This window comes from Lathamus discolor, chromosome 3 (genome assembly GCF_037157495.1).
Source record: "Lathamus discolor isolate bLatDis1 chromosome 3, bLatDis1.hap1, whole genome shotgun sequence".
Classification (NCBI taxonomy): domain Eukaryota; kingdom Metazoa; phylum Chordata; class Aves; order Psittaciformes; family Psittacidae; genus Lathamus; species Lathamus discolor.
The window spans coordinates 24,448,713-24,471,785 of record NC_088886.1 but is presented as its reverse complement, the minus strand read 5'-3'; the positions used below and the strand labels follow the sequence as shown (position 1 = coordinate 24,471,785).

The 23,073-nt window shown below is 36.6% G+C and overlaps 1 protein-coding gene across 5 annotated transcripts in view; it reads left to right on the top strand.

Annotated features, from left to right (window-relative positions):
• The window catches only part of RABGAP1L (RAB GTPase activating protein 1 like), a 242,839-nt gene that overhangs the window by 16,607 nt on the left and 203,159 nt on the right, over nt 1-23,073 (top strand). For 4 of the 5 annotated variants that reach the window (XM_065674152.1, XM_065674155.1, XM_065674153.1 and 1 more), the window contains exons 2-11: nt 2,908-3,075; nt 4,303-4,495; nt 6,160-6,370; nt 8,393-8,567; nt 9,328-9,488; nt 10,836-10,946; nt 14,589-14,655; nt 16,145-16,247; nt 17,478-17,644; nt 21,350-21,494. In XM_065674152.1, the coding sequence (XP_065530224.1) occupies nt 2,941-3,075; nt 4,303-4,495; nt 6,160-6,370; nt 8,393-8,567; nt 9,328-9,488; nt 10,836-10,946; nt 14,589-14,655; nt 16,145-16,247; nt 17,478-17,644; nt 21,350-21,494 (1,468 nt within the window). In that variant the 5' untranslated portion in view covers nt 2,908-2,940. The remainder of the gene's footprint in view (nt 1-2,907; nt 3,076-4,302; nt 4,496-6,159; nt 6,371-8,392; nt 8,568-9,327; nt 9,489-10,835; nt 10,947-14,588; nt 14,656-16,144; nt 16,248-17,477; nt 17,645-21,349; nt 21,495-23,073) is intronic. The other variant, XM_065674156.1, reaches the window with a different exon arrangement.

Sequence of the window (23,073 nt, the reverse complement as noted above, 5' to 3'; positions counted from 1 at the left end):
ATTATTTTCATAACTTTTTCAGCTTTTTATCAGGAATGACAAAAAAAAAACCACATGAGACTTATTTATTAGTATAGTAGTAAGGGTCTGCTTTTAGATTTTGTATGTGTCTGATAGGTGATGCTGTTCTTTGTTCTCTACTGGTTGTAGAAAAAGGAAGAGTTCAAGTGTATAACTCAATAACGAGTAAAAAAGGAGTAAGTCCTCAGTAGGACTAATGGTATTGACATAACCATCTACTGGCTGAAGGTGGCTGGAAAGTCCAGAATGCACGTGTGTCTCTTCTTGTTCCTAAAGAATAAAAAAAAACCCCTTCAGATGTCCTACTCCTTTCCTTCCCCAAGTAACCTTAACGCATGATTCTTTCAGAGAGGTTTTTAAATCCTTTACTGCTTTTCCTCAAAAGTGCTTAACTGAAGACTAGGTTTTGTGCCTTTATAACATTAAAATAGAAACTTTTTCCTTCTAAGTAGCTTACTACTAACAATAGTATAAATCTTGATGAGATTCATGAGACTCACAGTTACATTCCTAAATTCTGACATGAATTTTACTCAAGTTGTTTAATTTGAAAATTACTTGATCATGATTTTTGGTACTTAGTTTGTCTCTGGCATTAAAAATTATTTTTGGTAGAAGTCTGATCATAAAGTACTGTGTATAAAGCTTTTGCTTTGTAAATAGCTTGTGACTAGAAGGGGGAGGAAATGGATAGTGTGTTCACTCTGGGATGTTCATTTTTAGTCCACACATTTTCCATGAATACGTTGCTATTAATTTGTCAGATGGCAAGTTCTGTCGCGTGGATGTCAAGGGGTTGTCTTAGCAGATGACCTGAGCAGTTTGTAAACTTGTTCTTATAACTATATTTGAGCTAAATGATATAGAACTGCATTCTCCTGGTTGAAGCATTTGTTTCCTGAATGACTGACCTGTTTGTGTTCATGTTCTGCTACTAAACTGAAATTAATGTGGCTTTTGGACTGAAATGGGGTAGAGGGCATTCACATGAATAGCACCAGTGGCAGGTTGGAGTAGGCTATAATGAAAAGGCTGAAATTAGGGGTTCTGGAGTGGTAATTCAGCTAACGTAGTTGTGTGTGGAAAAAAGTATGTGTCTGCACTGGATGTGGTAGTTTATGCTGATTGTAAAGACAAGCTTGGAGTACACTCTTACAGAAATTAAAGGCCTTGCAACTCAAATGTAATTGCAAGAATGTGTATGGCGCACTTTTAAATATATGACCTGAATAAGAAGCTCCTAGCAGTTATTTAATGTTTATAACATTTCCTTTGTCTTTCAGATTAAAATTTAGGAAGAATGAATTTTCTTAAGTTACCTTTTTCCACATAGGGAAGAAAAAATACTTTGTGCATCAGTATGCTTTCTAGCTGCATTATCATAAATTTCTCTGGCTTTACACATGCTACATTTTCCCTGGTTTTATTATTAAAACATTGCTACAAAAAACTTTTCCTAGTTAACAGCGTGCCTGTGAGTTTGTGCTTTGCTGCAGAAAGAACTCATAATCTAGTATTAGCAGTTTGCATGTGTCTTTTGACAGTTAATATAGTAGAACCATTTTATATTGGAGTTACTGTGTTATTCTCCTATAAATAAGAATAAAAAATAAACTTGGATAGACTGAACCACTAAAGATTGTCAAAATAGGGTAACTTGGGATCCATCCTTTCTGCAAACATGTTAGAAATAATGGTGGGGCTTCATTTTTGTCATATTCTGTAAGTCCAGCAATAGTAGGTATAGGCTGGGAGAGAGGTTTTGAGTAGACTAGATATTTTTCCTAATGTGACTGCCCATCATCCTCTGCTGTGTTCTCCAGTGTTGGCCTAACTGCAGAGCTAATGATAACTCAGGGTATGCAGTATTTGGGGAGCATAACTTTATGTCTTCTGACTGCCTTCAAAGAGTTCTATAATAGCAGGCATTCACTTTTATGTTGAGGATTTACTTTGAAGTTAATGTTCATTTTGAGCTAGATTTGGTGTTCATTGCAAGTAGTACACAAGCTTTTCAGAAGCGTTTTTACATGACAATTTTTAAAAAATACATGGAGTTAATAAACTGTTTACAACGTGCTCAGTATGGAGATACGAAAGGCAAAGAGTGCTAAACGGTTAATCTGAATTTGTAATCACTCTGTGAATACTCTAGCTGTTGTTCAGTATTATTTTATAATGTGAATCTTCTAAGAAGTTTTTAATGCTATACAAGTCAGTTATCCCAAAAATTTGAGTTATTCTGGGATTTCTGTGAATAATACCCTCACTGGTTGATGGATAAAATTGTGGCTAAGTTTGGAAGAGGGAAGATCTTGTGGTGTTGCCTGTATAAATAGTTATTATAAGCCAAGTCTTTGAAAGACCAAAAGCGTGCAGACTGTAGTTTCAAAAGTGATAGACCTAAATTTGCATTCTTTTCATGATCACTTGGTGGTTTGAAACTGTAATTGAGAAGCAAGCATGGCACAGATCTACAGCATTGTATTGCTGTGAAGAACAATTTGAAGCTAAACCTGTGTTTGTTCACTGGTGAAAACAGACATTTAGTTGAGCTACCCTTTGGGCACTTCCCAGCATTGGAAAGGTGACAGACAGTAGCAGTTTGTTTCCCCCTGTACTGTATGTGAAGTGGGGAAGTGAAAGCTCTGAGATGAACTTCCTCGTGTGTTATCTATACACGTAGATAACAGCTGCTGCTTAAATATATACCCTAAAAATCATACAGACTATCTGAAAAAAGATTTCTTATACCGATGATTTCAGAGTTTGAGGAATATAGTATAATACATTCATAAAGTTTCCGCAACAACTTCATATTATATCCATTAACATATTGTTTACAGCTTCAAGCCTGCTTATTTAATATTTTTCCTTCTTTGTTAGGTTCTTGTGTCAGGAGGAGAATACTGAGCTGAGATGGAAGTCAAAACATCATTTAGCAAAGCCAGTAGGATTCCTGAAACTGTATCCACATTAATTAATGAAGAATTTGTCCTGGTTCATCAGCAATCTGAGGATACCTCTGGAAAAGATGAAAAACCTCAGCTGAAGGTTTACTATTACTTTATTTTAAATGCATAGTAAGATACGTAGTGATGAAAAATTCAGCTTCTTTTGAATATTTAAAGATACTCGTGTGTGCTTGAGGAGGCTCTTAGACTGTACTATTTGTCCTTGGTTATTACTAGTAAAATTAACTGCTCAGATGAAACAAATCTGTCCAGAAGTGGCAGTTCACTTTTAGTAACTTCTTCAGGGGTCAGCTTTATTATATTCTGTGGTTTTATACATTCATAAAGGACTAAAAAGTTCTTTTTAAAGAATGAGCTTCAGATTAAAGTTTGGGAAATATTCTTTATGTAGGGATCAGATTTCTCTAAATGTTGTTATCTTAAAAGCACATAATTAGGCCACATAGGAATAGACCACAGAGGGTCTTGGTTTTTACTTTTTAATTTAGTTTTTCTGCTTGGTGTTACTTTAAGCATGACTAAGACATTTTTCTAAAAGCTTTCTTCTACCTCTTAGTAGCAGAACATTTTAGCATTTGGGTGACAGCTGATTGGTTAATTACAAATTTCCCCACTTGAGTTGCAGTAGCTGATTTACTGGTTTTGGTCTGCTTGGAAAAATTGCAATCCGTTCCCCTTGAAATCACAATGAGTACTTAGTTTGTCTTCGCGTAACTGGCAGTTATTTACAGCCAGTGTCTTCTGCCTGTATTAGACACAAGCTGCTTATTTAGTAATTGTCTGGAAAGATGCAGGTGAGCTGGACGTAGAATCCAAGACACAAGTTTATTACTGGCCATGGCTTTTTTTTGGTCTGAAAAGTGAGTACTTGTGAAAGGCTGTATGTCCCTCCATCCCCACTGGGGAACATGTCTCACCATTTTCTTGCCATTTCTGTAGACTTGCATCCTTCCAATCTGTGGGACAATTGGTGAAACAACTGAAATGGATATGACTAAGAAAGTAAAATTTTGTTCAAGACTAATCAATAACAAAGTCTGATCTTCATTTTGAATGGACGGTATAAACATACAAAGGTGTTATTTTGAGAGGTCTGTAGCTTTTGGATATATGGTTTCTGAATTAGCAGTAAAAACGTGCAGTATATGTTGGACATTGGATTATATTTGATTTAGTTTTGTTGATTCTTATTGTGTTGTTCAGCAAAGGTTCTTAACTTTTGCAATGGGTAAGATTGTATGTTTGAAAAATAATAGTGAAAGTAAAGCTACAAGTATCTTAAAAATATGTCATCTTCTGCTTACAGGTATTTTCAAATGGAGATGATCAGCTGGAGAAAGCAATGGAAGAGTTACTGAGGGATTCTGAAAAAGACCAGAACAATTTCACTGCTCTCCAAGAGGGTTCCAGTGATACAAGCAGCCAGGCCGCTCAAGATGGGTCAGCAGGTCAAACACATATGCCATCTTTGCACCTTGCTTTAGACCCTTCTACTACAGGTAATGCTAAAGTGCTTCCTCCATCAATCATGTATGGCAGTTTTTTTCTTTATGCAGCTTCAGGTTAACCTGAAAATGAATATAAAGCTTTCTGGAGCTTCATTCTAAAACTGTACTGAACAATATCCTGGGCTTCCTCTCCTTTTCTGATTATCTGAGGATAATAGATGCAAATACTTTGTCATCAGATTGATAGCCTGTGCTGCTCAGTTTTGGTTAAGGTAATTTTCATTTTGTCTTCAGTCCTAGATGACTTAGGCCTAAGTGTTGTATAACTTACTGAATGGGCTGTAGCTGAGGTAGAGATGGTACTGACGACATATGAGAAATTCCAGGGCAGTTTTATTGATAGTACTACTTGGAAATGGAATACACCTTGTGAAAAACTGATAAACTTTTCATCTCTGATTCTATTGCCAGTTATCAGTAAGTACGCATTTGGAACTGCTGTTTGCTAAGAATGATTGTGATACTTTTCTGGTATTTGAAGTTTTAGTAAAAAAGGGAAGACAGAAAGCTTTTTATATAAAATATATTGTGTATTGTAGATACTTAAAAATTTATCTCTGTATATTAGGAATACAAGGCTGTGGCCATCTCTGTGGGCCTTGAACTAGACATTTACTTATTTCCTCAGTGGTATGCCGAGCACTTCTGTGGCCTTGTGTCAGATAATTCCCAAAGCATCTGCTTGGAAAGTGGTGGGGAAAAAAAAGTTTTTGTGGTAGAATAAGACAGACAGCTTATGCATAATGGAAACACCCATCTCTTATATACACATACACAGTTTTGCAACCTTTTTGATTTAAGTATCATCGAAATACTAGCTATAGTAGTAAGGAATAGAAATAGCATTGCTTAGAGAGGATTGGAATGCCTGTCTTTGGAGATATGAAATCTCATCTGGATAGGGCCCTAAGTAACCTGATCTAGTTTTGAAACTAGCCATAATCTAACCTGATCTGTCTTTGAGCAGGAGTTAAAGCTAGATGACGTCTAGAGGTCTTTTCCAACCTAGATTACTCTGATTTGTCTACCACATCTCCTCTCATTTCTCAAATGAAAAAATGCCTTAAAAAAAAACCCACCAGAAAACAACAGCAGTGGCAAAACTGCCAAAAGTCCCCTCAAGATCATTCCAGTCCGTTCTAGGGATAAAGTAGAAAAAGAACATTTCTTTTCTGCTAAGTAGAGGAGCAGACAGATATCCTTTTTCTTTTTCCAGCTCTCTGATGATTTCATGCAGTTAACATAACTATCCCAGGAATGTGAACCCCATTTCGTAATTCTACACAAGCTGCAAAGACCTGGGAGGAAAGAGAATTAGAGGCATCTTTATGTAAAATGATGAGTAGGAACTAGAAGGAGGTATAAGGAAACTAAAGAACATCTAGGGAATAAGCTTAAACAAAACTTGTGTTCTGGCACTGCTAAAGAGAAACAAAAGGCAATTTGTCCCTATGCCGTACTTGGAGATATGTGTTAGAATAGAGTAGATTTAAATTAAGCTGCCGGATTTCTTACTATTAGAGCTGAACTTTTGAACACCATGTCCATTCCCCAAAAAGTGGGAGGTTTTGCTCATTCAGAAAGCAATGTGTAAAAAAAAACAAACAAAAAAACAGAAAAGCAAATGCTTAAAGAAGTGGTTTCTTCATTTTCAGAAATCTCTGCACCAAGGCCATTTTTTCCTGGTGAACCCCTGGAAGAGGACAGTGTATTGTTTAACAAACTGACTTATTTAGGTTGCACAAAAGTGTCTGCCCCTCGAAATGAACCAGAAGCTCTACATGCCATGGCAAACATGAAATCCTCAAGTCAAGCCTCTTTACCTGTAACACTTTATGTTCCAAACATTCCAGAAGGCTCCGTAAGGTAACATACAAATCTCTTTTGTTACTTGCACAGACACATAAAAGGTGGAGTCTGACTTTGTTACTTGCACATTGAAGTAGAATTGCTGGATTTGTACCTAAAGTTCTTGCTGAAGACAGTTTTGAGAAATTCCTCTGAAGCTACAAAATGTGTGCTCACATTTAACATGCAGTACATAGGTGGTGGTAGCAGTTGTCATACAGTATCAACAGAAGCATATATTTCTACCTGCATCTCTGCTCTAATATAAGATTTCCACTGCAAAGGGAGAGCTGATAATGCCTAGAGGCTAGGGAAATGGGGAGAAAATAATCACCTCCAAGGTAAATACGTTGAGGCAGTAGCAGTCCTGCTGGCTTTTGGCTTTGGGTTGAAGAGGTTTGCATTTTAGACTCTTCCATAGATGCTGAATACTTAAGACTTTCTAGTCTCTATTTCGAGACAGCTATGATAAAACCAAAACCTGAGTTTGGCTCAGGATGCATATGCTGGTAATCTCTAGATACTAAAAAAATTTACCTGCCCCTTGTGAGAAGGGTCTATTTAAGTAGTGATGAAAGAGTCGAGTTCTTAATCAGGGTGCAATAAAGGTGCGTCTGTAGCAGTTTTGTATCCAGAAGTAGGGAGCATCTGGATATTCAAAGTTTTTATGTTTAAACTCTGATACCAAGATATCTTGGATATCCATATCGAGGATATGCTTAGATTTCTTTCCTTTTTTGTGCGTTTCTGTGCTGCACCTATGTATTTACTATCATCTTGTGCAGAAAGGACTTTCAAGCACGTGTTTTCTTCCAGTTTGCTCTTTGAACCGAATTTAAATTTTAATTTGAAATTATGACAATATTTCAATTGAATTAGGAAATTACATGGCATAGTTTTATGATGCAACTGGCACATGGACACAAGGTGTTAGGGTGCTGTACCTATTTTCATAGCTATTCAAGCTATATTTTGTAGCTTGAATGTGGCCATTCGGGAAGGTTGAAACTGAAGGTTCCTTTGATCTTTAATTGCAGAAGACATTATTAAGCAAAGAACTGCCTAAGAATTTGCACGGAACTGTAAAGGTCAATCCATGTGTGACATAATACACTCCATCACAGTTTGAGTGACACCAGTGTCATCTTTGAGGAGTGTTTCCATTCCATTCAGACAATTATCTGAATACTTGTCATGTGGGGTTCCATTTACCATGTCCCAGCAATAGTGCCGTATGCTAAATCCTGTCTGGGATTTTACTGCTTGTAGAAGACTAGTCCTTTATTTTTATTGTTACAGACTTGAGATTCTGTTCCAGGTAACGAACGTTTACTTACCTTTGATGTGAATGTGGATATGGACAAGTAGCAAAAAAGACAGTTGTGGAACTCTGTTACTCTATGAAACTCACTGTCTAGTAGTCTGTTCTGAGACCACCACCCCTGTTGTCTTCTTTAAAGTTTCTGAAATATTTGTTGGTTTCTGAGTTTGAGAGGAATTTAAAATTTTGTATGGGCCCTTAAATCTGTGATTAATATTCACCTGAACATGGCAGCAAGCCGTTGCTAAGCTATATAGTCCTGTAGAATCTGAATAAATAATGTTTCCTTAATGCTTTCTTAAACAGAGATACAAAAGAATTTAAATCCATCAAAATTTAAAAAAGCCATTTAAATTTTAACATTGCATTTTTTTGGTATGCAAATCACATACAGTTGCTGTAGTTTCTGCATTTCTCCTGTTTTTCCCGAATGATCGCAGAGCAATGATGGTCATTGTTACTGCATGGTGTAGAAGTAATATATTTGTCTATATTATAGAGTATAAAAGAAATTAAGCCAGTGTTACAGCCAGAAACATTTAAAACTTAAATTTGCAAAGCCTGACATTTCTGTTCCTACTGCTCATCTTGTGTACTTGAATTTAATAGTAATTACAGTTTAGATACTTGTTTATCTAACTGCAGAAGAGCCTTTTAGGTAGGCATGTTTATTTTAATCGACCTTTTTGTTTGATCCCCCCTCTTCTTTTCCTTGACAGAATAATAAATCAATTAAGCAACACAGAGATAGCCTCGTTTCCAATCTATAAGGTGTTGTTTTGTGTGCGTGGACAAAATGGAACTTCAGAATGTGACTGTTTTGCTTTTACTGAAAGCAGCTGTGGAACAGAGGAGTTCCAGATTCATGTTTTTTCCTGTGAGATTAAAGAGGCAGTAAGTATTAAATGTTGTACAGTGACTGGTAAAAAGGATACATGCGGTATTTTAAGAAGTTGCTCCAGATGTGGAAATGGTATATTGTGCCTTGAAAAATGTTAACTCATATGAGTTTCACAGAATGTGCTGCTAGTCATAAATGAGTATTAATATAACTTATTTTTTCTTTTAAGTATTTCAATGTAATTCCCAAGTGCACTGTGATGAGAAGATTTAGGAAGCCTGAGTTTAAGACAAGTATTCTGGTTTTGGGGCCTCATTTGTTTAGATTTCAGAATAAAGTTGCAGTGTACACCTTATGAGTTACAAAGCATCATTTTACTGTACTCTGCCCTAGGTATTTTGGGAAGAATTACATGATAGTTTGGGGGAAAAGTTTTTTTCTAGGGTGGAAAAACAGAGGTTGAAAAAGAAAAGCAAGAGGAAGCTGTTAGTTGTGCTTTTCAGGTTGTGTGTTTAACAATGCATTATTCAGGTCCTCTAATAAGTTGCATTCCTAATCTTATAATAATATATTAACCTGCTCAGCATTGCATGAGCAGTGAATGTGGCATGAATACAAACAGGAGATGTTGTTACTGAGTTTGCTTGGTTGTTAAACACCTGATCTGAATGCTTTGTGTTGTATGAGGCATGTTTTGTGTTCACTATAAGAGGAAAGTGACAGTAATTTTATGACCTTCAAAATCATATCAAACGATTTTATTAAAAGTACTCTTTTTAGTTTTTATAAAAGTATTCTTTTGCTTTTCTGCAGGTCAGCCGAATTTTATATAGTTTCTCAACAGCGTTCAAACGTTCTTGCAAACAAGCATCTGATCATGTTAAGGACTTTCTTCTTCCTACTCCAGATAGTGATGTGTACACTTTCAGTGTTTCCTTAGAAGTCAAAGAAGATGATGGAAAAGGAAATTTTAGGTAATCTGAATGGAAAAGGAAGAGTGGAAATCTCTTTGAAAAAAACACGTAATTATTTGCAGAATGCATAGCTACTGTGTTGCAGTAAAAATTATTTGGCCTCACTTCATAAGTGGACTCATTATAAAAAGGAAGCTGTTGCTTTGCTTTAACAATTTTCTTCTCCTTATCTTTCCTCTCAAGATTAAAAATCATTATACCTTTTCCAAGTTAGTTTCTGTCGTGGTTTAAACCAATCCACACAGGTCATCCACTCGCCCCTCCCCGACCCTCCCCACTCCCAGAGGGACGGAGAAGAGAATCAGGAGAATGTAACTCCCATGGGTTGAGATAAGAACAGCCCAGTAACTAAGGTATAACACAAATCACTGCTGCTACCGCCAATGATAATATTGATAAGAGAAAATGACAAGAGAATACGATACTACCGCCGAACGAGTCTGACCCCCCCAAAGAGAGAGTGAGCCCTTCCGGGTAACTCCCAGTTACCTCCCTGGGCATGACGCGCTGTGGTATGGAATACCTCTTTGGCTAGTTTGGGTCAGGTGTCCTGTCTCTGCTTCCTCCCGGCCTCCCCTCGTCCCCAGCAGAGCATGAGACTCACAGAGTCCTTGGCCAGAATAAACATTACTTAGCAACAATTAAAAACAATCGGTGTTATCAGCTCTCTGCCCAGGCTGGAAGTCAAAACACAGAGCTTGCACCAGTTACTAAGAAGGAGCAAAACGGCTCCTCGTAAACCCAGGACAGTTTCTTTTGAACATGATTTGTGGTAGGGATACTAAAGGTAGGCCTCGGTAAATGGAAAAGATAGTAGGAACTCTGTTAAACACTTTATTGAACCAGTTCTCTTGAGTGACCACAATCTAGCAGTCTCTTTATTAATTTATTTTAAATAAGCTAATGAAGTCCAAATTTATTGAAGATTCAGAAAGCATAAAGTTCTTTGAGCATTACAGGGGACAGAGGAGAAGTATTCTTCGCCTTACAGTTAATTACAAGATTTTTTAGAATGGAAGAGAGAGTTGATAGTAAGAGTTAGTTCTGTGAAAATGTCCTATTTATTTTTTCCTCATAGCTGGTATATAGCATATTTTCTGTAATTTTAAAACACCAGATACCCCATGCAGTTTTGGGTACATTTGATAAACCCCAGACAGCATACTAAGTGTGAGCCTGTAGTCTGTTTTTTGTCAGTGGTGCTTTATTAACTTGTCAATAAATGAAGAGGAGGTGTCAAATAACTCGAGCCATTAACATTGTAAGTGGGCTGCCACTCTCTTTTCTGTATTTAACAGTTAATGTTTTATACCTGTGCTAAAGAAACTTGTTTTCTTATTACTTTAGCCCTGTGCCAAAGGATAGAGAAAAATTGTATTTCAAGCTTAAACAGGGGATTGAGAAGAAAGTGGTGATTACAGTTCAGCAACTCTCAAACAAAGAACTGGCCATTGAAAGGTAAGATTCTTATAAAAATAATGCAGGTTATGTTTTTGAGAGAACAGTATTTGATGTACTTTTTCCTGGCTTTGCAAGTTATGTGACAGAAAAACATACAACAATGACACAAAGTATTACTGCAAAGTTTAAAACTGAACTGGGCACCTATAAATTAATTAAATTCCTTCTGAAGTATTTGTGTAATTTTTAGGTGAAAACAAGAAACATAGCCTGTAATACTCAGACATTCTTGGCTCTTGCTTTTTTAATTGTCTTTTTGAATGTGGTGTTCGGATACTTAAAACATTCAAATGCTTTTGATTTTGCTTTCTGTTGGTTTTAAGTAGTGCAAAACTGTGCGTTTATTGTAATCCTGCTTTACCAGCATCTTGCTGTTTAGTGTAAGTAATGAAGTTACATTGTTTGAGCTACATTAAATCTTGGAGCGTATTAATCTATTAGGTCAGTGTACTGGAACACTACAAGTTTGGACTCAACCTCCTGTTTAAAAAGAGCAATCTTTGGTGGAGTCTTCAAGATAAATAGGATTCCTTTGTAGTTTTGTGTCTGTCTTCAAGTGGTGGTGAAGAGCCTAGGAATGGTTGGTAACTCGTTTCATGGAACTCACACCTGGGGTATCCCTTTTGGACAGCATAATCTGACCTTTTGTGCTAAGCACGTGCACAAGAAGTGGACTGCGCATATGAAGAATAACTTTTAGATACTATGTTCATTAACAGTACACTCTTGTTACTACAGTAGTAGTAGGTATTGCATTAATTTAAATTAGGAAATCCTTCTCAATAGCTCAATTTTTAAAAACAGCAAACACCACCAGATGGCAATCTTATCAAGGACTCACAATAGGAGAATATACTGTTACTGAAAAGGGAATTAAAGGTAATGGAAGAATCAAGAAAAAAAACCCCACAACCCTCCCAGAATTTAAGATTAATGTCTTGACTTGCTTTCAGACTTTGATTTCAAAAATAAAACTGAAATTTTAAGCAAGGAATATATAGCAAAATTTGTTATGAATATTCTTTTATGTTGTAAAATTGTGCTTTTACTACTCATTGGCTTAAAAAATGCTGTTTTAATTATATTTTTAATTGAAATAATTTTGGCTTCAGAATTCAGTTAATAAATTATAAGCTCTTTTAAGCATTTCTAAATAGCATTTAATTGTTGGTTTGATTTCCCCCTCTCTTCCCCCTCCCCAAAAGTAAAGCTCCCTTCCTTAGAAATTAGCTTTTATTTTGGTATTGTTTAGGATATTCAATTAAGGTGCTATTTTTATCACCACAAACTTTGTTGATAAAAAGTTATTTAGTTAACATGACATACACAGGTTTGTAAGTAACTTAATGTTCTTACTACACATAATATTGAAATTCAAAAGCAATATAGCCAATCAGTTCAGGTTATATCAGGCAGTGAACTTTTAAGCAGTTTAATGTGTCTTCAGAAGTATTTCTAAGTGGAAATCATAATGCAGAAAAATGTTCTTGCTAAAGAAGTTTGGTCTTTGGCCTAAAGAATTAAAGAAATCTTTCTTCCTGGTCTCAGTAGAGTAAACCTGGTATCACTCAGAGAAACTTGCCACCTGCTGGTGTTTGGATAGGGCCTGTTGCTTTGTTGATAGAGTCGGTTACTTTCAGTTGAGTTACTTTGGCCCCTAGTAGAAGCTAGTGACTCCTCTATTATTATAAATTGTAGTTCTCTCAGAGATTTTCTACCCCAGGAACAAAAAATAGGAAGTCAGTCTGCTGCAATGTTCTGCCTGGTCTAATTAGTCTCACAGAGGAGCCTGGTTGTGTTGTTAAGTGTAAGTTCTAGCACACTAGCTAACTCTGTTGCTTTACATGACTCTGCATTATGCAATATATATAAAGCAAAATTGTTGTCTATTGTTTTATCTACCACTTTGATTTTTAAGATTCTGGTAGGGGGAATATGGGGAAATAAAAATAGAATTGTGGATGCTAGTTACTGTTTAAGTGTAATGAGGTAGAAAATGAAAATCACATACCCAAACATAATAAAGGCAGACTTACTAGACGGTATAGTAATTGCGTATCTTAAGACTTTTACAGTTAATAGCATTGTTGAAATGATACTTGCTTTTATCTTTGCTCAAGATACAATAGTTTCACAGTTTTCAGGCAAACAGACTGTATCTTCATTTCTAACCTATGAATGTTCAAATAATCTCTTACAATTTATGTTTGTTGAAAAATGTAAATTTTCATTTGGGTAAGTGAGTTGCCCAGATGACAGAATAGCTTTTGTTCAGATGTAGAGAATGTGGAAATGGCGGGCTCTTCCTGGTGCATTCAGTTACCTGGTGGAAGGGTACAGAAGAAATGGAGTTAGATTTTTCTGGGAAGTGTGGAGTGGTAGGATTAGAGTTAATGGACACAAGTTACTTCACTGGAAATTCCTGTGAATTAGGCCAGTGGTTGTCAATACAAATGGAGCATTGGAACAGGTTGCCATAAGAGGTCATTCATTCTGTTCTCAGAGGTGCTCAGGACTTGACAAAGCCCTGGGCAGCCCGATTCAAGTTGGTCCTCTTTTGGGTAGAGGTTTAGGTCAGACTGCTTGTAGAGATTGCTTTTGATTAACGTTGTTCCAAGAGTCAGTGATAAAAACTGGTATGTCTGATTATACTGGAGAATTGAATTAAAGAACTGAGCTGTACCAAAGAAAAATTCTCAAAGCAAACCCCTCTGAAATCCAACCTTATTTTTCTGTAACATTTCATGATTGCTTTTGAGGTGGTTTGGGCTTTTTTGGTTGGGTTTTTCTATTTTCTTCTCATTTGAGGTCAAACATTTTTAAAAGTCTTTGCAAAATTGCTTGCAGCTTCTGTTATAAATACATAATTCTGTTCGATATTTTTAAATTCGTAATGGAATATTTTCAGAGGAGGAAGATAGAGATGATTTGCAGAAGTTTCAGACCTGGATTTGTACCTTCAGTACTGAGGAAGTTCAAAAGTCTGAATGTTTTAAGAATTTTTTTTCTTTTTTAATACTCTTAAAAATACTAAGAGCATTTTCTTGTTAAATGATTGGACAGGAATTCTGGAATCAAGGCCTTGTATAATACAGAAATTCAGTTTTAAAAAGTAGAGAATGGAAGTCTAAAAATTGAAGAAATTCTCTCTCCTTTTTTTTTTTTTTTTTTGAAGGGCCCATAATGCTGCCTGTTGTTTTACACCAGTGATATTCTGGATGCTAGAAGGGTGAATTTGTAATATTTTGTATGATAGTATGAAAAAAAAATTTAAAATGGTCTGGGGAGAAAGTGAATTTCCTCTTGTCAATCTCCATCACTCATGTATAGGAACTGTTGATATCTTTAAATTCAATATTATAAATTGTCTTTAGGAAGAATTGTTCACTGGTCAGACACTGACTTCTGTCATCTTCATTCTGGAAAATAGTTTTGTTGTCATTTCTGTAATATGCATTGTGATGTTTCCTGAACATTACCATAACACCAACAGAGAAATCGATAAGAAAGTTTTTCTTTGAATTGCAAGCGGTAGGTGGCTGTGCCATTGTGTTCAAGAAAATACTTTCATATTTTGAAAAACTAATCTCTCTCTATTTCTCATTCTCTCTCTCTCTCTCTTTCATGTAAACTTGACAGATGCTTTGGGATGCTGCTAAGCCCTGGACGAAATGTGAAGAACAGTGACATGCATTTACTAGACATGGTAATGCTTAGCTCTAATAACCTGTTTAGTAAGATAGAGGTGATTTAAAAAGGCAAACAAAACCCAGCGAAACAAAACTCTCATCTGTTTGGTTTTGTTTGTTGTTTCTAAAATCCTGGGGTTTATATCTTGAAACTAGGCATGAGTTTGTTATATACAGTGGACAAAACATTTCAATAAATGTCCAAACCTATGGCATGTGTTTTTTGTTCAATGGCTGAAGCGCTGATCAGGTCAGTTGACAGGTGGTTGTTACAAATAACTAAGCTTTCTGTATTGTGTGAAGCATGTTGCCTAAAAATTTAGAGCAAACAATTTTTTATTTTTTTATTTTTTAAATGTGAGTATTGGGGAAGTGGTCTTACTTTTGCAGGACTCTGGAAACTTTACCTTTATTTCCTTCATTTAAATTTAAATTCTTGCTCAGAATTTGAAGTATTCACTTCTGTAATCTTCCATTTCTTACAAGCTGCTTCTAAGAGAAGTATAAAATCATACTATATTTTCTGTGATAATATCAATTTACTTCCATGTTCTTGATAAGTACACAGCCATTTTCAAGTCAAGAAGTGCATGAGATAACCAGTCAGGGATTTTACAGCTACACAGTAATCCCAGTTTTTCCCAGTCCATTTCTTCACTCATGCGGATAATTCTAGCTGTCAGTATTTAGTTTTCTTGTCAAACTCTTATTTGTCTGTTTGTGTCTACCTCTATTTGATGTAATTAGTTCCAATTTTCCATTTTTGTTATTTGATTAGAAATTTAATACAGTGAGTATAAGGCATGATGAATTGCCTTCTATAAATCTATATAACAGCTTTTTACTGTATGGACTGTGTAGATGGAGTAAAGACAGGAATTCAAATACAGTTTTATATATGTTTACATTTCAAGTACATTTAACCACTGGATGTAATGGCTTATTAGTTCATTTCTTGGTTATACCATATACATATAAATTTGTGTTTTCCTTTAAACCTGTTTTCTCCCTATTTAAATCCGGGGAACTTAGTCACTCTTGCTGCTCTACCACAAATTAGATTGTAGAGTAGGAATGTCAAACTCCTTTCATCTATAAAGTGGCTACTCTACAGGCCTGTTGGATTATTTGGAACTGTCCCAGAAAACATGAGGAAGCATGTACTTGCCTCATACTAGTAATAGCTCCTCAGCTGCTCAGAAAGTAGAGTGGCAGACATCCCAGAATGCTTTCGTGCTTACAATAAGCATAACCTCCTCCCTCCAACTTGATAAATTATCTTGTCTTCAGTTTCTTATATAATGTTTCTCCTAAAATTTCTTCTTTCTCTTCCATTTCCCTATAACCTTTCTTAGTTGATTATTTCATATTCTTTATTTTGGCTGTATTTGCTACAGGGAACACAATCTTACTCTGAAGTTCCTAAAACTGTTTTCCCTCCCATGCTCAATTTCTTTGATCACAAAGCATAACTGTAAATAGAATCCTGTATGTTTTTATTTTTAGGAATCCATGGGAAAGAGTTCTGATGGGAAGGCTTATGTAATTACTGGAATGTGGAATCCTAATGCACCCATGTTTCTGGTACTTAATGAGGAAACTCCTAAAGGTAATTTAATCTAATTTGTAAATTTGTTTTACGTGACAGGGGTTTGGTGTATGTGTGTTGTCCTGGGAATAGTGGTGCATATATCGAGTGCTTATAACATTGTGCTCCAAAAGCCTGTGGCTAGAGCTGTTCTGTGTAAAAGATGCAATATAGAATGTGAATAATTGTTCATAGAACTGTGTGTTGCTTATTTGGAGATGCTAAATTAATGTTTAGGGCTTTTGTGCTTGTTCCCTTGTTATCGGGACTTTTTGGTCCAAAGCATGCAGAATTTGTTTTGTATGTTCTGTACTTAGCAAAGCAGTATAAAGAGTAGGCATTGCTATTCTCTTTCTTTTAGTTTTCATGTGACTTGTTTGCAAATAGATTACATATTGTCTTCTTTTTTTAAAGTTACCAGGGTTACTTGGTACACTGTTTAATGTATACTCTCATTCTCTGCAGCAGGCGTTGTAGGGTGTAGAACTTGGATAAATAGAATGTGCACTTGCAGCCCAGAAAGCCAACTGTATCCTGGGCTGCATCAAAAGGAGCGTGACCAGCAGGTCAAAGGAGATTATCCAGCCCCTCTACTCTGCTCTCGTGAGACCTCACTTGGAGTATTGTGTACAGTTCTGGTGTCCTGAACATGAAAAGGACATGGAACTGCTGGACCAAGTCCAGAGGAGGGCCATGAGGCTGATCAGGGGACTGGAGCACCTCCCGTATGAAGACAGGCTGAGGAAGCTGGGGCTCTTCAGCTTGGAGAAGAGAAGGCTGCGTGGAGACCTCATAGCAGCCTTCCAGTATCTGAAAGGGGCCTATAAGGGTGCTGGGGAGTGACTCTTCAGTGGGGACTATAGTGACAGGACAGGGGGTAATGGGTTTAAACTTAAACAGGGGAAGTTTGGGTATAAGGAAGAAGCTCTTTACTGTGAGGGTGGCGAAGCACTGGAATGGGTTGCCCAGGGAGGTTGTGAATACTGTATCCCTGGCAGTGTTCAAGGCCAGGTTGGACAGAGCCTTGGGTGACATGGTTTAGTGTGAGGTATCCCTGCCCATGGCAGGGGGGTTGGAACTAAATGATCTTGAGGTCCTTTCCAGCCCTATCTATTCTATGATTCTGTAATAGGTACAATAGTAATAATTGCATAGAGTTTTCAGTTTGAACAACAGTTTACTTCTCTCATTCTTTTGAGAAATTTGAACTTTGACTTACTTTTCTGTATGTGATTTATTTTTCTGTTTCAGATAAGCGTGTATTCATGACTGTGGCAGTGGATATGGTTGTTACTGAAATAGTAGAGCCAGTTCGTTTTTTGCTTGAGACTGTTGTGCGTATATATCCTGCCAATGAACGTTTCTGGTACTTCAGCAGAAAAACCTTCACAGAAACTTTTTATATGAAGTTAAAACAGGTAATCCATATTTGTGTGGGGTTTTTTTGTTTGCTTGTTTTGTTGTGTTTTTTTAAGGAAAGTTGGTGCTGGGAGCATTTTATTTTTATGTCTTAATTTGGTCTTTACAACGTGACGCCTGCAAGTCAGTAGTTTTTTCTTTTAACTGTTTATTTTTGAGATGCTTATATAGATCCATAGAATAGTATGCATAACAGTTAAGTAGTATATAAATGTTCAATGCCTTTGTGTCAGGGTTTAACCCCAGCTGGCAACTAATCACCAGGCAGCTGCTTGCTCACTCCCCACTGGTGAAATGGGGAGAGAAGGGTAGAAGTGAGAACTTGTGGGTTGAGATTTATCTTTAGACAGTTTAATAAATAAATAAAGCAAAATCCACACAGTGCAAGCAAAGCAAAACAAGGAATTTATTCACAGCCTCCCATCAGCAGGCAGGTGTTCAGCTATCACCAGGAAAGCAGGGCTACATTACGTGTGAAGGTTACTTGGGGAAGACAAATACCATCACTCCAAAGTGTTGTCCCCCCTGCCCTTCTTATTCTTCCGCAGCTTTATATGCTGAGCATGACATCATATTGCCTGGGATATCCCTTTGGTCAGCAGTCCTGGCTGTTTTCTCTCCCAGCTCCTTGTGCACCCTCAGCCTACTTGCTGGTGGGGTGGGAGGCAGAAAAGGCCTTGACTGCATGTAAGGACTGCTTAGCAGTACTGAAGCATCCTTGTGTTATCTACACTTCCCAGCACAAATCCAAACATCACCCCATAGTAGCTACCATGAAGAAAATTAATTAATTTTATCCCGGCCAAACCCAGCAGACTTTGTAAATCCAACCAAAATGTGTCATAAGTCATTGACTTTGTGGGCTTAAACAATTTTCAACCTACCTGTTGAATTCTCTATTATTTCATGCAGTCTCACCTGTGTGCAGACATCTAAAGCAAGTCTATTTAACTGGTAAAATTGAGAAATGATTCTTAAATTGTTCACTGTAAGATCAGTTAATACGTAACAAAGGGAAATTCTGACTACTAAGGTTCAAAATGTGAAGGTAAGTATCTGTAAGAATATAGTCCCTTAAAGGCAAAGGAACCTAATGCAGAGGTTTAAAATTGTTAGACTATTACTATTTTTTTTTTTTTTTTTAAACTATCTGAGAAAGTAGATTTCTCTGTGTTTTTAAAAACAGAGCCTAAGTGGATTCTAGGGAATGGAACAGAATGTAACTAGGGAATATAACAGTGGATTAACATCAAAAGCCTCAGCTCCAAAGATAGATGGCTTCTCTGTCCAGGACTATGAAGTCTGTGGTATATTTTCTTGCTGATGGAAAATCTTGACAATAATGCTGTTGGTAAATCTTGACAATAATGCTGTTGGTCATTGTGCAAATGTAGCGTGTTTGACTTTTGGTGAGACATTCATGTATGCAGTCTGCCTCTTTCTGAGTTATAGCATGCAGAGCCCTTGGCAGGGAACTTCAGACTTAGGCTATCTCAGCAAGGTGCCCATTCCAGTAAGGAAGCATCGACTGATGTTCCAAAAGAAACCAAGCAATGAAATGGCATTTCCTGCAAGGGGTAAATGAGACCTGTCTGTATTGGCAGAGGAAAATCTGACCTTTTCTGAGGAAGGATTCATATAGATTTAATAGTCTGAACTGAGATTGGGGAAGTGAAGTCAGATAAGAGCAATGACATAAATGCAGGTTGCTGTGCGATTTAGGATTGTTGTATCTATCTTGCTGTTTTACTCATTCACATTTTTGTCATTAGAGCATGATCCTTGTGGAGGTGGATTCCTGTATATAGCACATTTGTGCTTCAGTAAAAACAAATAACCAAATTATTTTCGTTTTATAGAAATGGGTCTTGCAGTTAACCAGAACATGTGCAAGGAGCTGAAGACTTGTAATTCTTGTAGCATACAACAAAATCTGTAGTACCTCGTGCCTTTAGTTCCTCAAAAATCAAAGCTATAGATACTGATGGTTAATAATATTAATGGCATCAATACTTGATTGATTTAACCAAGTACTTTGTAATTACTTGATAATGGGGTTCTGTGAGAATAAAACGGGGATAGTGACTCTAATATCCTGCTAAATGTTACAAAATAGAGCGTGTATCTGCCTGCACCCTGAAGTTCATTGAGCTCAGTCAGCACAACTGGCTGATAGTTGGAGCCATTGCTTCTATGGAATATCATCTTTAAAGGAAGCAGATCTGAATGATTACTGTAAAATACAGTAGTAAATTCTTCTCAGTATTAAATCATTTATATTGTGTAGTTGAAGCAGTCCCAATTTAAGCTACCCATCTGCGTAATTTTATTAGCTGGTTGAAGTTGCAGGTGCTGGTTAGCAGTTCATGTGTATTTCCAGCAAAGGTGTCATGGAGCCTTCGAACTTCGTAATAATTTTGTTTGGTTGTTGTTTTGTGGTTTTTTTTTTTTTTTTCGCCCAGAACAAATTGAATATTCTGTTACTGAAATGTTCGTTCTCTTTTTCATGGTTAATCTATGTTTTTAATATGTGCAAAAAATTATTGTAACTAATTAGGCAAGATGCACAAAAACCAAAATAGCACAACATTTTTGGGCTGGTTCATTTAATATAATCATTAGTTTGCAGTTTTATACAATTCTCTACAAATATATTTATCATTGCATGTCAATGAATAGTAATAGTGTTCAGAACTGTAACTCAGAGGAAAAACTAATACCCCTTTTATTTTAAAGTTGCAGCCTTGTATCCAGTGCTTGAAGTATAGGTAACTAACTTCTTTTTCATGTGAAAGTCCATTGAACATGAAAGATTTAGGCTGAACTCTGAAGTTTTCCACCCTGAAGTAAAAAGAAAACAGACGAGTTCACCCTGCCCCACAGGCTTTGAGGTAGTTCGACATGAAAGTTATCAAATCCCTAAAGAGGCAGATTTGGAAGAAAAACTGCTTTTACAGGAAAAAGAAATAATTTTTCACTGAAATTATTCTGACCTATAGTTAAAGATACCATGCTCAAATTTCCAAGTTAAATGAAATGTCAGATTGACAAATATTCATGATTTGTGCATGAGCATGTACACAGACACATGCACATACATACAAGTAAGAAATAAAATTTAGGCCACAAACTCAAATTTTATAGCTAGGTACAGCCAATACATTTCTACATTGAAAGGGGTAGTACCCTACAAGGGGCTTTTCACTATTTAGTGCTTTCAGAAAGCGTGAGATTTTGTTTCTTTCTTAGTCATGTCTTTACCTACTAAAACCCCTTACCGATATTTCCCCCACACCCTCCCCATCCCAGGCATTTGATTCCTGTTTGTCATGTTAGTTACTCCAATATTTTTTTTGTTTGTGCTCTCCTCTTTTGCTGCAGTTTCTCTTTTGACCTCATGTCATTATAGCTATTTAGATTGGTGAGCTTTTTTTTTTATCATCATTCTGAACAATACTTAAATTAAAGTTGTTAAGAGGCAGCAGTTTTATTTTTCCTACCTGTAAAACTTAGAGAAACAGAGCTGTCAATTACTGTCAGTCTACAGGTGCCATTGCAAAGAAATCTGAGGGAGTCTTGGCCAAACTTTTGTTTAGCCTTGGTAGGAGATTTGTTTGTGTGTGTTTGGGTTTTGGTTTTGGCATGCTATTAGAACTATATTTATCAACAGTGGGGACCTAATACATACATGTATTTTATTTTAGTCTGAAGGAAAAAGCCATACAAATGCTGGGGATGCAATTTATGAAGTTGTCAGTCTACAAAGAGAATCTGCAAGAGAGGAAGAATTGGTCAGCCCAACAAGTGGAGGAGGGCCTGTATCATCCCAGGAGGATGAGGCAGAAGAAGGTAAGAAGAAAAGATCACTTAAAGTTCCCAAAGATACTATTGTTATATTTCTGCTGTTAATTTGCTCATTAAATCTTCCTATTTGTGCCTATTAGAAATACAACTGCTTTGGACAAAAAGATCACACCTGATTTTCTATTAGCAGTGGTTCTTCAGTAATAGCACTTTTACAAACCAACTTGGAGTTCTTCATATTTACAAATTTGGCATCCTTCCAGTAGCAGCAGCAGACAACACATGTCCATTTTAATGTGCGCTTCAATATGTGTTACTGATACACTTGTGCCCTGCTAACAAGATAGAAGACCTTTTCTAGAGGGTTTTTCTTCTGATTTGGAAGCCATTTGCCTTGAAAGTGCTGCTAAAGGACAGCATTGAAATGCCAGGCTTTAAGTGCCTTTTTGCAAAGGAAAAAAAAAGAATCCTGGACTCATGGGGAATTTTCCCACCCCCAAACTGTCTGCCTAGCGTGTGACTTGTTTTGCCTCATTTTTAATTGGGTTTTAACAAAATACCTCCTGGTTCAGTTGGGCATCATGTTGGGGATCACTGCTGTTCACAGACCCAGTGTATTTGTTCCTTCTGAAGCTAATAGTACCTCAGTGTCTTTACCATGTCTTTTTTTTTTTTCTTTTCCTTTTTTTGGTGGGGGGCGGTGGGTAGGGATGTGGGATTGTGTTAGGTTTTTTTTTTTTGGTGGTGGCGGTAGTTTTTTTTTTGGGTTTTTTTTTTTTTTGTTTTGTTTTGTTTTTGTTTTTCTGAAGACCTTTGGTCTATTGTCATCTTTTTGTTGTCTGAACTTTAGCCTATAGCATTCAGAATTCAGAGTAGGCTTTCTGTGTGCCATTTTTGAACTGGATATCTGATCAACCAGAACTCGTGATAGTTTTGCAGTTATTCTTCAGATATCTGGCACTGTTCTCTCAATACTATATAAAAGCTCACTTACAGAGGAAAAATTCCTTCTTGATTCTTACTTACACATAAGTAGGTGGATACTAGTTTATGCAACACAAATCAGAACCCTGTGATTAAAACAGTCAGGAGCAGACAGATATGGTTATGTGGTTACTCTTTTCCACTTGCAAACAAAAAAACCCGCTCATACTAAGGTGACACCAGGCTTACAAAACCCCCAGTTAAGTGCTCACTGGTGAACTGAAAACCCTTTACTGATTCCTGGAGGGAATGGGATGGGCGTTGATTATTCCTTCCGTTGCATCAAGCACCGCTTCTGAATAGTAAAAATACTATTTTCTCTAAGAGAGCTTTTATATTTAATTGCTATTTGGGATTGCTTTACTGTTGATAGCAAGAATTATTTTAGATTTGACCTTTGGGTCTTGTGGTTCAATGTAGAGTAGTTTAACATCTGTGGGTGGTGTTCTCCGTGCTGGATATTTGATTTGTATAGTCAGAATGTTTTCTGGAGCTTGTTTGGTAGGATAGAGTCCAAGTAGTGTCTTGACTACTTTTTTTTTTTTTTATATTGCTTCTTACTGGGAAGAGTAAAGCACTCTTCCAGAAGCTGATAAATGCAGCACAATTAATAATAATTCAGATATTGTCCTCTTAGTGC